Below are 12,848 nucleotides of genomic sequence, written 5' to 3'. Positions count from 1 at the left end.
GCGCGTCCGGAGCCTGCGCTCCGCAACGGGAGAGGCCACAGCAGTGAGAGGCCCGCGTACCGCAAAAAAAAAAAAAAAAAACAAACAGTGACCCGGCCTCACCTGGCTGTGGGCGGGGCTGAGGCCCAGTCCCGAGGTTCCGTGAAACAGGTAGACAGCACCCCGGTTCTCCTGCTCTCCCGGGGCCCCGATGGCCACATCCGTCAGCCTGTCCCCGTTCACATCCCCCAGCACCGTCAGAGCTGCCCCAAAGCGGGCCCAGAGGTGGCCTTGCTCCCCTCTCAAGACAACACCACACTGCCACTTAGCCCTCTGCGGAACGAAAACAGCGTCAGGTCCCACCCCAGGCGACCCCTCCACACCCAGACCCCACCCAGCCCGGGTCTCATCAGCCACTCACCCCCCGGGGAAAGGGGCACACGGACACCTGGCCCCCCTGGCTCTGCTCATAGTAATGGGGGGCCCCGATGAGGACCAGGTCGGAGCTGCCATCTCTGTCCACGTCCACGGAGCTGAGGGAGGCCCCGAAGTAGGAGCCGATCTGAAAGAGATAAGGCCAAGATCACATACCTCTTTCCACCTAAAGCAGAGCACGGGGATTTTTCTCCCTGTGAAGAAAAATCATACCTGCCGGGGAAAGCCCTTTGGAGCGGATGTGATCCTCTCTCTGTTTCATGATCAACCCTTGTTTGAATGTACTGTCAGTTAGAGGAGTGAGTATATGATAGAGTTGACAGGAAGTGGGTGAGGATCTACCCCAAATGGTGTTCCAGGGAGATGATTAAGGTAGCGAAGAAGTTGGATTTGAAAATACAGACAGAAAAGCCTGGAAGACCAGACAGGATATCCTTTCAATATATTGCAAGTCTTTAAGGAGGTAAGTCAAATTTGGCAGTCTGGCTAACAAGGAATCAGCTGGCTTAGATGAAAAACAACTATTTCCACAGGAATTTTTTTGCATGATATTGAGAAATAATGTCTACCTTTTAAAAGAATTTTGAAAGTATGTTCAAAAAAACACCAAAATACGTTCAATGTAAATAGGTAGAATTCATCCATAGGAATCATCCATTTAGTCATTCTTTCATTCAACAAACAACGCTTATTTGCTAAGCGTGAGGCTGGGTAGTGGAGACAGTGCCTTCCAAGGCTCCAGGTGCAGCAGGGTGGAATGGAGGGGAATAGTAACAGATAAAAGGGAGATGTATAAGGAAATTTCAAACTTCTGGGGCAAGTTCTAGGAAGGAAAGTGCAGAGGACGTCAAGACATGACTCACTACAGTCTGATTTCTGCCCCACACACCATTGAGGGAGGCCTCCCAATGGTCCAGTAAAGGCATTTAAGCTTCATCCTAAAGTCAACAGGATTTTTTTGTTTTTAGGTCAAGTTTATTGGGGTATAATTTCCATTTAAAAAAATTCAGACTTTTTAGTGGAGTTTTATGAGTTTTGACACACACATAAATTCATGTAACTGCCACAATGGTCAAGATTCAGAACAGTTTCATCAACCACAAACTATTCCCTTATGCTGTAATCAACCTCTTCCCTCAGTCACCAGCCCCTGACAACCACTGATCTGCTTTTTGTCCCTATAGTTTTGCCTTTTCCAGAATGTTATATAAATGGAACCATACAGTATGTAGCCTTTTGGGCCTGGCTTCTTTCAACTAGAGTAAGCATTTAGGATTCATCCAAGTTTTTGTGTGTATCAGTAATCCATTCACTTTTATTTCTGACTAGTATTCCATTGTATGGATGTACCACAGTTTGTTTATCCGTTCCCCGGTTGAGGGATATTCAGGTTGTTTCTAACTTTTGGCAGTTACGAATAGAGCTACTAGAAACATTCATATACAGGTTTTCCAGTGAACGTCTATTTTTATTTCTCCTGGATAAATATCTGAGTGTTATGGCAACTGCATGTTGAACTTTGTAAGATACTGAAAACTGTTTTCCAAAGCAGCCATGCCATTTTCCATTCCAACAGCAATGTCTGAGAGTTTTAGTTGCTACACATCCTTGCCAGAACTTGATATTGCCAATTTATTTCCTTTTTTTTTTTTTTTTTCGGTACGCGGGCCTCTCACTGTTGTGGCCTCTCCCTTTGCGGAGCACAGGCTCCGGATGCGCAGGCTCAGCGGCCATGGCTCACGGGCCTAGCCGCTCCGCGGCATGTGGGATCTTCCCGGACCGGGGCACGAACCCGTGTCCCCTGCATCGGCAGGCGGACTCTCAACCACTGCACCACCAGGGAAGCCCAGTAGTTTTAGATTTTACATTTAGCTCTATGATCGATTTAAATTAATCTTAACATGGTTGAATTGACAAGATATGGGTAAGGATTTTGTTTTGTTTTGTTTCGTTACCATGGATGTTCAATTGTTCCAGCACCATTGAACTCTCCGTTGAATTGTCTTTGTGCCTTTATTGAAAATCAATATGTGTCAGACTTATACTTCAGGCCTATTCTGTTCTACTGATGTTCATGTCTATCCTTTTGTCAATGCCACGCTGTCCTGCTTACTGTAACTTTATTAAAAGCCTTAAAATCACATAGTGTATGAATCTTCCACTAAATACCTGATGGTATTTACATAATATCCTTTTCAAAACTGTTTTGGATATTCTACTTTCTTTGATTTTCCATATAAATCTTAGAATTAGCTTGTCAATTCTACAAAATAAAATAGGATTTTGATTGGCATTGTGTTGAGTCTATAGATCGACTTGAGGAAAAGTGACATCTTAACAATATTGACTCTTCCAGTCCATGAACACAGTATATTTCTCCATTTATTTAGGGGTTTGATTTCTCTCATTAGTGTTTTGTAGTTTTCAGTATAAAGATGTTGTACACATTTTGTTAGATTTATACCTAAGTATTTCATGGTCTTTGGTGCTATCGTATTAATAAATGGTCCTTTTTCTTTAAATTTAAATTTCCTACTGTTCATTGTTAGTATAGAAATACAACTGATTTTTACATATTGATCCTGTATCCTGAGAACTCACTGAAATAAGTTATATAGCTTTTTGTAGATTCTTTGGGATTTTCCATGCAAACAATCATGTCATCCCCAAATAGAGACAGCATTATTTTTTCCTTTCCACTCCACACGCTCTTTCTTCTTTTCTCTTCTTGTCTTATTGCACCAGCTACGTCTTCCAGTATGATGTTGTATAGGAGTGGTAAGAGTGGATTTTCCTGCCTTGTTTCCAATTTTAGGAGAAAAAAATTCTCTTTTACTTTTAAATATGATGCTAGCTGTAGATTTTTTGTAAATGTTCTTTCTCAGGTTGAGGAAGTTCCCTTTAATTCCTAGTTTGCTGAGAAGAAAACATCATGAAAGAATGGATTTTGTCAAATTCTTTCTCTGTATCTGTTGAGATTATTACGTTTTTCTTCTCTAGTCTGTTGTATGATGAATTACATTGATTTTTTTTTTCAGAATGGCTCTTTTAAATTGAGATAAAATTTACATTACATAAAATTCATCATTTTAAAGTATAAAATTTAGTGGGTTCTAGTATATTCACAATGTTATGTAACCATCACCACTAATTCCAAAACATTACCCTCACCCCAGTAAGAAGCCCTGTAACTGTTAGAAGTCACTCCCAATCCACCCCCCACCATACCCTGGCAACCACTAATCTACTTTCTGACTGTGGGTTTGTCTACTCTAGACATTTCAGATGAATTAAATCATATAATATGTGTCCTTTTGTGACTGGCTATTTTCATGTAGCATAAATTTTTCAAGGTTTATCCATGTTGTAGCATGTATCAACACTTCACTCTTTTTATGGCTAAATAGTATTCCACTGTATGGATATACCCCACTTTGTTTATCTATTCATAAGTTAATGAACATTTAGGTTCTTTCTACCTTTTGACTATTATGAATAATGCTGCTATGAACATTCACGTATAAGTTTTTGTTTGAACAACTATTTTCATTTTGGAAAAGGGTATATACCTAGGAGTGAAATTTCTGAGTCATATGATAAATCTATATTAAACTTCTTGAGGAACTGTCAAATTGTGTTCCATAAGGGCTGTATTATTTTACATTCCCACCAGCAATGTATGAGGGTTCTAATTTCTCCACATCCTCACCGACATGTGTTATTTTTCATTTTTTTCTTTAAATAGCCATTCTAGTGGTATCTCTATTGTGGTTTTGACTTGTATTTCCCTAATGACGAATAAAGTTGAACATCTTTTCATGTGCTTATTGGTCATTTTTATATCTTATCTGGAGAAATATCTATTCAAATCCTTTGCCCTTTTTTTTTTTTTTTTTTTTTTTTTTTTTTTTTTTTGTGGTACGCGGGCCCTTAGCACAGGCTCCGGACGCGCAGGCTCAGTGGCCATGGCTCACGGGCCCAGCCGCTCCGCGGCATGTGGGATCTTCCCGGACCGGGACACGAACCCGTATTCCCTGCATCGGCAGGCGGACTCTCAACCGCTGCGCCACAAGGGAAGCCCCCTTTGCCCATTTTTACATGAGGTTGGCTTTTTATTGTTGAATTGTAAAAGTTCTTTATATATTCTAAATACTAGACCTTTATCAGATATCTGATTTGTAAATAGTTTCTCCCATTCTTTTCATTTTCTTGATAGTGTCCTTTGCTGCTCAAAAGTTTTTAATTTAATGAAGTCCAACTAATCTATTTTATCTTTGGTTGCTTGTGCTTCTGGTGTCATATCTAAACAATCGTTGCCAAATCTAAAGTTACAAAAATTCACCTATGAATCCCTCTAAGAGGCTTATAGCTTTAGTTCTTACATTTAGGTCTTTGATCTATTTTGAATTAATTTTTGCATATTGTGAGGTAAGGGTCCAAATTTATTCTTTTGCCTGTGGACATCCAGTTGACCCAGCACCTTTTTTGAAAATCAATTGACCATAGATGTATGGGTTTATTTCTGGACTCTCAGTGCTATTCCAGTGGTCTATCCTTATGCTGGTACCACCCTGTCTTGATTACTGTAACTTTGTAGTAAGTTTCAAAATTGGGAAGTGTGACTCTTCCAACTTAGTTCTTCTTTTTCAAGATTATTTTGGCTATTCTGGGTCTCTTGCATTGTCATATGAACTTTAGAATCAGCTTGTCCATTTCTGCAACATTGTTGAACAAGCCCTGCATCATTCCTGGGATAAACCACAATTGGTCACGATGTACTATCCTTTTTATAGATTGCTGGATTCTGTTTGCTGATACTTTTTTTGAGGATTTTACAAAACAGCTTTTGCAGGGGTGATATTCAAAATATTGAACTCCTGGGACTTCTCAGGCACCAACCATGGGCTTACCTGGAGTGGGTCCTAGAGGTCCCCTGAGTTTCCCTGTCTGACTTCATAGTTGCTGGATCATGGGGAAGTTCAAAGAGTATTGGGGGGAGGGGCCAGAGTGTATGGCAGGTGCAGGGGGGAAGGATGTCTCAAGGAAACAGCTATTTGTTGACCGATATAGAATTATTTCAATATTTTAATAACTAATATGGCTATACTGGTTATGGACTGGTCAAATGCCAGCTTTGTGTACAGGTAGACTTGTAGAGAGCTCTGTACAGGTCAAGTGTTGTTATTTACCATTATTAGAAAAGTGAGGACACAACATTCTCAAATGCAAAGTTGGTCCCATGACTCTCCAGCTTAAAGCCCTCTGCTTTACAAAACTCTGCCACACTTGGGATCTGATGATGCCCATCCCAGAAGCCCTCAGCCCCCAGGGTGCCTCTGTTGGCACATCCATGACCCACACACTCTGCACTCACCTGGCTGCCCTTGATTTCAGCATTTTTCTCCCAAGCACCTGCGTTCTTTTTGAATATCACCACCAGGCCGATGTGCTGATATCGAGGCGCCCCCAGAAGCAGGATTTGCACCCGGTTCTGCAAGATGGCTTCAGCAGCATAACCTGAAGATGATGAACTAAGAGGAAAAGCACTGCCCCCTCCAACAGGACTATCCCTTGAGCAGGGGCAGTGGGCAGCCCCATGCTTGGAAGCCTGGGGTAATTGGACCCTGCACTATATATTCCTCTTCGTTAACATAATTAAAATGAAGCTTTGAAATTTCTGTCTTTAAACCTATCCCAAGAGCTTATGAAAGATCCAAGGACATCTAAACTAGTTGAGTTATGCCATATCCTGACCCCTTCTTAAAGTAACCCTGCCCTCTCCACTTACCCAAGTAAGCATCATTCATGTCTGAATCTACCCTGGTTGTGTTGATGAAGGTGACTTTATCCTTTGACGTATGCAGAAAGGCTCCGCCAGCCCAGTCAAAGCTCCCCACAGCGCCCAACAAGGGACCATCCTGGGCAAGAAGGTAGAACAGGATTGAGAAATCTAGAGCTTCAGTGTTATCCCTATCAAAAATCCCAATGGCATTTTTTCACCGAAATAGAACAAACAATCCTAAAATTTGTATGGAACCACAAAAGACCCCAAATAATCAAAGCAATTTTGAGAAAGAACAAAGCTGGAGGCATCACACTTCCTGGTTTCAAACTATATTGCAAAACTATAGTTATCAAAACAGTATGGTATTGGCATAAAAACAGACATGTAGATCAATGGAACAGAACAGAGACCCCTGACGTAAACCCATGCATATATGGTAAATCAATATACTACAAAGGAGAGAATAATATACAATGGCGAAAGGACAGTCTCTTCAATAAATGGTGTTGGGAAAATTAGGCAGCCACATGCAAAAGAATGAAACTGGACCACTATCTTACACTAGTCACAAAAATCAATTCAAAATGGATTAAAGACTTGAACATAAGACATGAAACCATAAAACTCCAAGAAGAAAACATAGGTAGTAATCTCCTTGACATTTGTCTTGGCGATGATTTTTTAGATTTAACACCAAAAACAAAATAAGCAGTGGGACTACATCAACTAAAAAGCTTCTACATAGCAAAGGAAATCAACAAAATGAAAAGGTAACCTACAGAGCAGGAGAAAATATTTGCAAATCATATATCCAATAAGGGGTTAATATCCAAAATATATAAAGAACTCATACAACTCAAAATTTTGTTTTAAAACCTGATTTTTAAATGGGCAGAGGATCCGAAAAGACATTTTTCCAAAGAAGACATACAGATGGCCAAGAGGTGCATGAAAAAAGTGCTCAACATCACTAATCATCAAGGAAATGCAAATCAAAACTACGATGAGGTATCACCTCACACCTGTTAGATGCCTGTCATCATAAGAGAAGAAATAAGTGTTGTTAAGGATGTGTAGAAAAGGGAACCCTTGTACTAATTGGTGAAGCCACTATGGAAAAGAGTATGGGGGTTCCTCAAAACTTTAAAAATAAAACTACAGTATGATCCAGCAATTACACTTCTGGGTAAATATCCAAAAGAAATGAAAACACTAACTTGAAAAGATATATGCAACGCCGTGATCATTGCAGCATTTTTTACAATAACCAAGACATGGAGGCAACCTAAGTGTTCATCAACAGAGGAACAAATAAAGAAAATGTGGTGTATATGTACACAATGGAATATTATTCAGCCATTAAAAAGAAGGAAATTCTGCCATTTGTGACAACATGGATGGACCTGGAGGATTATGCTGAGTGAAATAAATTGGAGAAAGTCAAACACTGCATGATCTTACTTATATGTGAAGTTAAAAATAACAAACTTATACATACAGAGAACAGATTTGTGATTGCCAAAGGCAGCGGTGGGTGGTGTGCAAAATGGGTGAAAGTGGCCAAAAAGTACAAACTTCAAACAAAATTGAGTTATCTGTAGTGAGGTGGATGGACCTAGAGTCTGTCATACAGAGTGAAGTAAGTCAGAAAGAGAAAAACAAGTACCATATGCTAACACATATATATGGAATCTAAAAAAAAAGTTATGAAGAACCTAGGGGCAGGACAGGAATAAAGACGCAGAAGTAGAGAATGGACTTGAGGACATGGGGAGAGGGCAGGGTAAGCTGGGACGAAGTGAGAGAGTGGCATGGACATATACACACTACCAAACGTAGGGTGGATAGCTAGTGGGAAGCAGCCTCAATACTCCAATAAAGATGTTAAAAAAAAAAAAGTACAAACTTCCAGTCATAAAATAAATAAATCCTGGTGGTGTAATGTACAGCACGGTGACTACAGTTAATAATAGTGTATTGTATGTTTGAAAGTTGCTAAGAGAATAAATCTTAAAGTTCTCATCACAAGAAAAAAAATTGTGTAACTGTGTAAGGTGATGGATGTTAACTAGACTTATTGTGGTGATCATTTCGCAATGCTATATACATATACTAAATCACTATGTTGTGCATCTGAGGCTATTATCAGGTTATATGTCCATTATATCTCAATTTTTTAAAAAAAGAACAGGATTGACAAGGAAGAGAGAAGGGACCACAGCTGCCCATCAAAGAGGTGCCTCCCAACAAACACCTGTCACAGAGATGAGCCCCCAAACCTTTGAACCTCTTCTCCCTCTTCATCTTGCCCCCAACCCCAATTAAACAAAAGACCACTTACGGAGGTGAAGACAGCACTGAAGCCTTCCTGAGACATCTCATACTCAAAGGAGCTGGTACTTCCTGTGTGCGTACCTGTGAGGAGAAGAACGTTTACATTAAAGAAAGTAGAGGAGCCTAGAACAGGAGTTGGAAACTCAGTGCTATGGTGGCCAGACAAAAGGAGGCTCAGATGGAAGCCATGTGCACCCCCCTTTTTCTTACATGTCCTCTGTTATGCTTTCCTTTTTTTATTGAAGCATAGTTAATTTACAATATTAATGTTAGTTTCAGGTGTACAGCATCGTGATTCAGTATTTTTGCAGGTTATACTCCATTATAGGTTGTTACAAGATAGTGCAGGGACTTCCCTGGTGGTCCAGTGGTTAAGACTCCGCACTTCCACTGCAGGGGGTACGGGTTCAGTCCCTGGTCGGGGAACTAAGATCCGCACGCCTCATGGCATGGCCAAAAAAAAATAAATGAATAAATCGGAAAAAAAAAAAAAGATAATGGCTACAATGTATATGCTTGTTGCTTATCTAGCCATATGCCCCTTTTAAAGGGATGGTGGTTATTTGGCTCCAACTACTTTTTGCCAAGCAGGAATATGGTCCTAAAGGTGTCTAATCTTCCAAATTTTCAAGAGAAACCATAAATCCAGACTGTATATGAACCTTCCCCCAACTTTTAAATTCTTTTATTCAACAAACACTTATTGAGCACCCTTTATGTACCAGGCATTATTCTAGGCACTGGGGATACAGCAGTGAACCAAAGAGACAAATGTTGGCAACACATCCAAATTTGGGGGAAAATACTGTGAGGGATTTGACTCCCCTACCCTCTAATTTTTCAGCCTATAGCCAAGATTGCAAAATTAGAGAGAAAAGTCTAGATCCTTCCATTTCAAAGTAATTGAGCAAGAGAGGCCAGAGTTGCTGACAAAAGAAAGAAGAAGGGAGCTGATGCTGAGACTCAGGGTACCGAGGGCTGGGAGGTTCTTGCTTCTACAGGGAAGCACGTGTTTTGGGATAAGGAGCTGCCTTTGGAGCTGCTCCAGGACTACAAAACCTTAGCTCACCCTCAATCGCAAAGATCTTTTCCTGAAGCTGGTTCTGAATGGTCTTCAGAGCTTCAAAGTTGTTCACCTGGAACACGTGCTCACCAGGCGGCTTGGATGCGATGGTATTGAGCTCTTTTAGAGATTTGTCACTGAAGAAGGCAGCTCCCACCTGTCACCAAAAACCAGAGGCCGAATCAGACACTTTCTGGGGGTAGCACTCTCCTCCAGCAAAGAAAATTCTGCAGGAAAAGAATCTGAAACAATATCTGTCCAAGGAAGCAATGCACCAGAAGGCCCCTGGGACAGAGCTGCCAGGTACGGTACAGCAGGTTGTACACTCTACATTCTGTCAAGGGAGAGATTGGGGCTGAAATCCAGCCTTTGTTCCGTTTGCTGTGTCATACCTCCTGGTATGGGGCTGACCTCTCTTCAGAGCAAGGGGGCGCTTTCTCTCATATGAGGGTGTTTCCTACTTGCCAAGCCAGAGACCCGTGATGATACCTCTTTCTATGTCATGCAAGATACTGTAGTAGTTTGAGGACACTGATGTTCCCAACCCTTTGCCCCTTCCTGTAGCCAAGGCCTTTCCCCAAAGCTGTGCTCTGCCCTCCTCCTCTTGGCAGAGTATTCTGTTCCGCTCATTGTCTCTGGGCTCAGCCATGTGTACTGCTTTAGCCCACGGACATTATCATATGTGATAAAAACGGAGGCTGGAAAAAGTGCTTGCAACGTTTCCACTTGCTCTTTTGTTCCTCTGCCTTCACCATGAGGACATGCCCAGGCTAGCCCACTGGAGGATGAGACACAGGGAACAGAAGAGCCAAGTTACCCCGGTCATTCCAGCCTGGCAAACAGATATCGATGGCAACCCTCAGAAATGGAGAGAGCCCAGCCAAGATCATCCGAGCTGCCAACCAACCTGCAGCTGATTACAGATGCATGAGGGAGTCCAGCTAGGACCAGAAAAATTGCCCAGCTGACGCACAGACTCACTTACTGTTTTAAGCCACTGAATGTTGAGATAGTTAGTTACATAGCATTATTGCGACAATAGTTCACTATTGTGAACACATGGGCTAGCAGAGATGAGCCTTGCCCCACTTTGATTTTATTGATGTTTGCAAATTCAAAGGAGGATGTATCCAAGTAGAACCCTCTACAGAAGCATCAGGCCGGAGAGCCACATCTCCTACCCCAATGACGTAGCGAATGACCCCCTTTCTATCGGCTTCAGGGATGACATCCTTGTAGTCCAAAGGATCGCCATACTTTTCTCCATCTGTGATGACAACCAAGATCTTATGGGCATTCTCCCGGGATCCATTTCTGCTGTGAAACAGTTCTCTTCTGTCCAGGGTAGAGGAGGGAAAAGTCAAATTCGAGCCGACAGAGATACGCTTGATGCTAGGGAAGGAACATCAGCAGTTACAGATGCAACTGGGCTCTGTCTAGGAGGCACTTGGGTTCTCCTGGGACAAAAACTGAGATGTAGCTGCCCCAAGATCTGGAAGGGCAGCAGGAGAACGGGAAAGAGTGGAGGGAAAGGAAGCCTTCATTGCCATTATATACTTTGGCATAGATTGATTTTTTTTAACTGAGTATTATTCCTTCTAAATTAAAAAAAAATTAATAAGCTTAATTGTGCCTTCATCAAACGTCTCCTGATGTGAGGCAATGGTTCTCCAGCGTACCTTCCTGCACTTTTGTCCCAATCCCCATCCATGCCTCTACACAGACACAGACACACACACAGACACACACACACACACACAGACACACACACACACACACACACACACACACACACACAGAGATCAGAGTGAACTTTCTAAAACAAGATATGGGTATGTCTCCCCACTGCTAAAACCTTCAATGGATCCACTGGCTTTTCAGTTGCCTTGGTGACCTGGCCTCAACTGATCTTTCTAGCCTCTCTCTAGCCTTCCCTTCCCTCCCCGCCCCCTTAATCTCACCTTTACCCACGACTTGTATGTCATGAACATACCAGGCACAGTCCCTCTTCCACACATTTACTCACCCCTCCACCGGAAATACCCTCTACCCCAGCCCTGTCTGAACAACTCCCCTCTTCCTGCAAAGCTCAACAAAAAATAAAACCTCATCTTTCCATCCTAAGCAAAGAGGGAAGAGCTTACACAACTTTGCGGATCGCTGTGGCCGTGTGTGTCCTCCCCAGCAGCTGCATTATTGGCCTCACCAGAAATTCCGGGGAAGGGTTTCTCTTGAAATCGTTGAAGGTGAAATGAGTCTGAAATTCTTCAGAGTACTGCATCAAAGAGAACTGGGAACGGGCACCTGGTATTACACTGGAGAAGGTGTCCCTCCTGCCCCTTAACCATCTCCCAGCAAGCTCTCCATAAATCTTGAAACACTCTAGTCTCCAAGTTCCTCCGAATTCTGCCCTGCCCCCAGTCCTTCTCCCTCACCAGGACAGAGATCGGCCATCAGCTCCCACCTCCCAGCACTAGAGCTCAGCCAGAGATGACATGTGGGTTTCATGTCCCAGGCCAACCCCTGTCAATTAACTGCCTGCTTTACAGGGGGCTGGAGGAAGGCTGAGGCCACATCCAGACAGAGCAAGGACGCAAATCATGAAGGAAAACGATGATCAACTGGCAAGTTGGCAACATCTCTAATAGAAGCAGGACAGGAACGTGGCAGCCTGGTTGCCACGTATTTGCCAGCCTTATGCAAGCTGTTCCCTAACCTACCCACTGACCCTTACCAAGGTTTTGGACTTTGGGAATTGACTCATCACAGTTGAGACAAAGTTCTTCATCTTCTGAAAGTCTGTCGGGCTGATGCTACCAGAGCCATCAATCAAAAAAGCAATGTCACTGTCTTGCTGAGGGCACCCTGGGGAAAAAGGAAAAGGAATTGATTACAAGAGACTCAGTGTTCATTTTTTGCATGTCAGCTCTCTGCTGAGCAATGAGAATGAAAGGTAAACAAGATGCAACCCATGTGCCTAGCTAAATAAAAACATGGGACAGAGTGGTATGCAAAAATATGGTTTATTCTGCTCAAGGCAGTCAGGGAAAGCAGTGCTATCAGAGCTACCTCATGAAGAATAAGAAATAATTTGCCAGAAATACAAAGGGAGAAATAAGTTACAGGGGAAAAAAGGAATAGTGCATATAAACGTATGCTGGGGGCTTCCCTGGTGGCGCAGTGGTTGGGAGTCCGCCTGCCGATGCAGGGGACGCGGGTTCGTGCCCCGGTCCGGGAGGATCCCACGTGCCG

At 42.5% G+C, this 12,848-nt stretch overlaps 1 protein-coding gene across 1 annotated transcript in view; it reads right to left on the bottom strand.

The window, feature by feature from the left end:
* LOC102987095 (integrin alpha-M) overlaps positions 1-12,848 on the bottom strand; it is a 36,168-nt gene that overhangs the window by 10,585 nt on the left and 12,735 nt on the right. The window contains exons 6-14 of the mRNA XM_028498038.2: positions 12,331-12,461; positions 11,741-11,886; positions 10,778-10,931; positions 9,603-9,753; positions 8,541-8,614; positions 6,203-6,332; positions 5,789-5,931; positions 401-541; positions 103-312 (exon numbers count right to left, since the gene is read on the bottom strand). Coding sequence (XP_028353839.1) covers positions 103-312; positions 401-541; positions 5,789-5,931; positions 6,203-6,332; positions 8,541-8,614; positions 9,603-9,753; positions 10,778-10,931; positions 11,741-11,886; positions 12,331-12,461 — 1,280 coding nt within the window. The remainder of the gene's footprint in view (positions 1-102; positions 313-400; positions 542-5,788; positions 5,932-6,202; positions 6,333-8,540; positions 8,615-9,602; positions 9,754-10,777; positions 10,932-11,740; positions 11,887-12,330; positions 12,462-12,848) is intronic.

The sequence above is a fragment of the Physeter macrocephalus genome, chromosome 14, assembly GCF_002837175.3.
Source record: "Physeter macrocephalus isolate SW-GA chromosome 14, ASM283717v5, whole genome shotgun sequence".
Taxonomy (NCBI): Eukaryota; Metazoa; Chordata; class Mammalia; order Artiodactyla; family Physeteridae; genus Physeter; species Physeter macrocephalus.
This window is presented reverse-complemented; position numbering and strand designations above follow the sequence as displayed.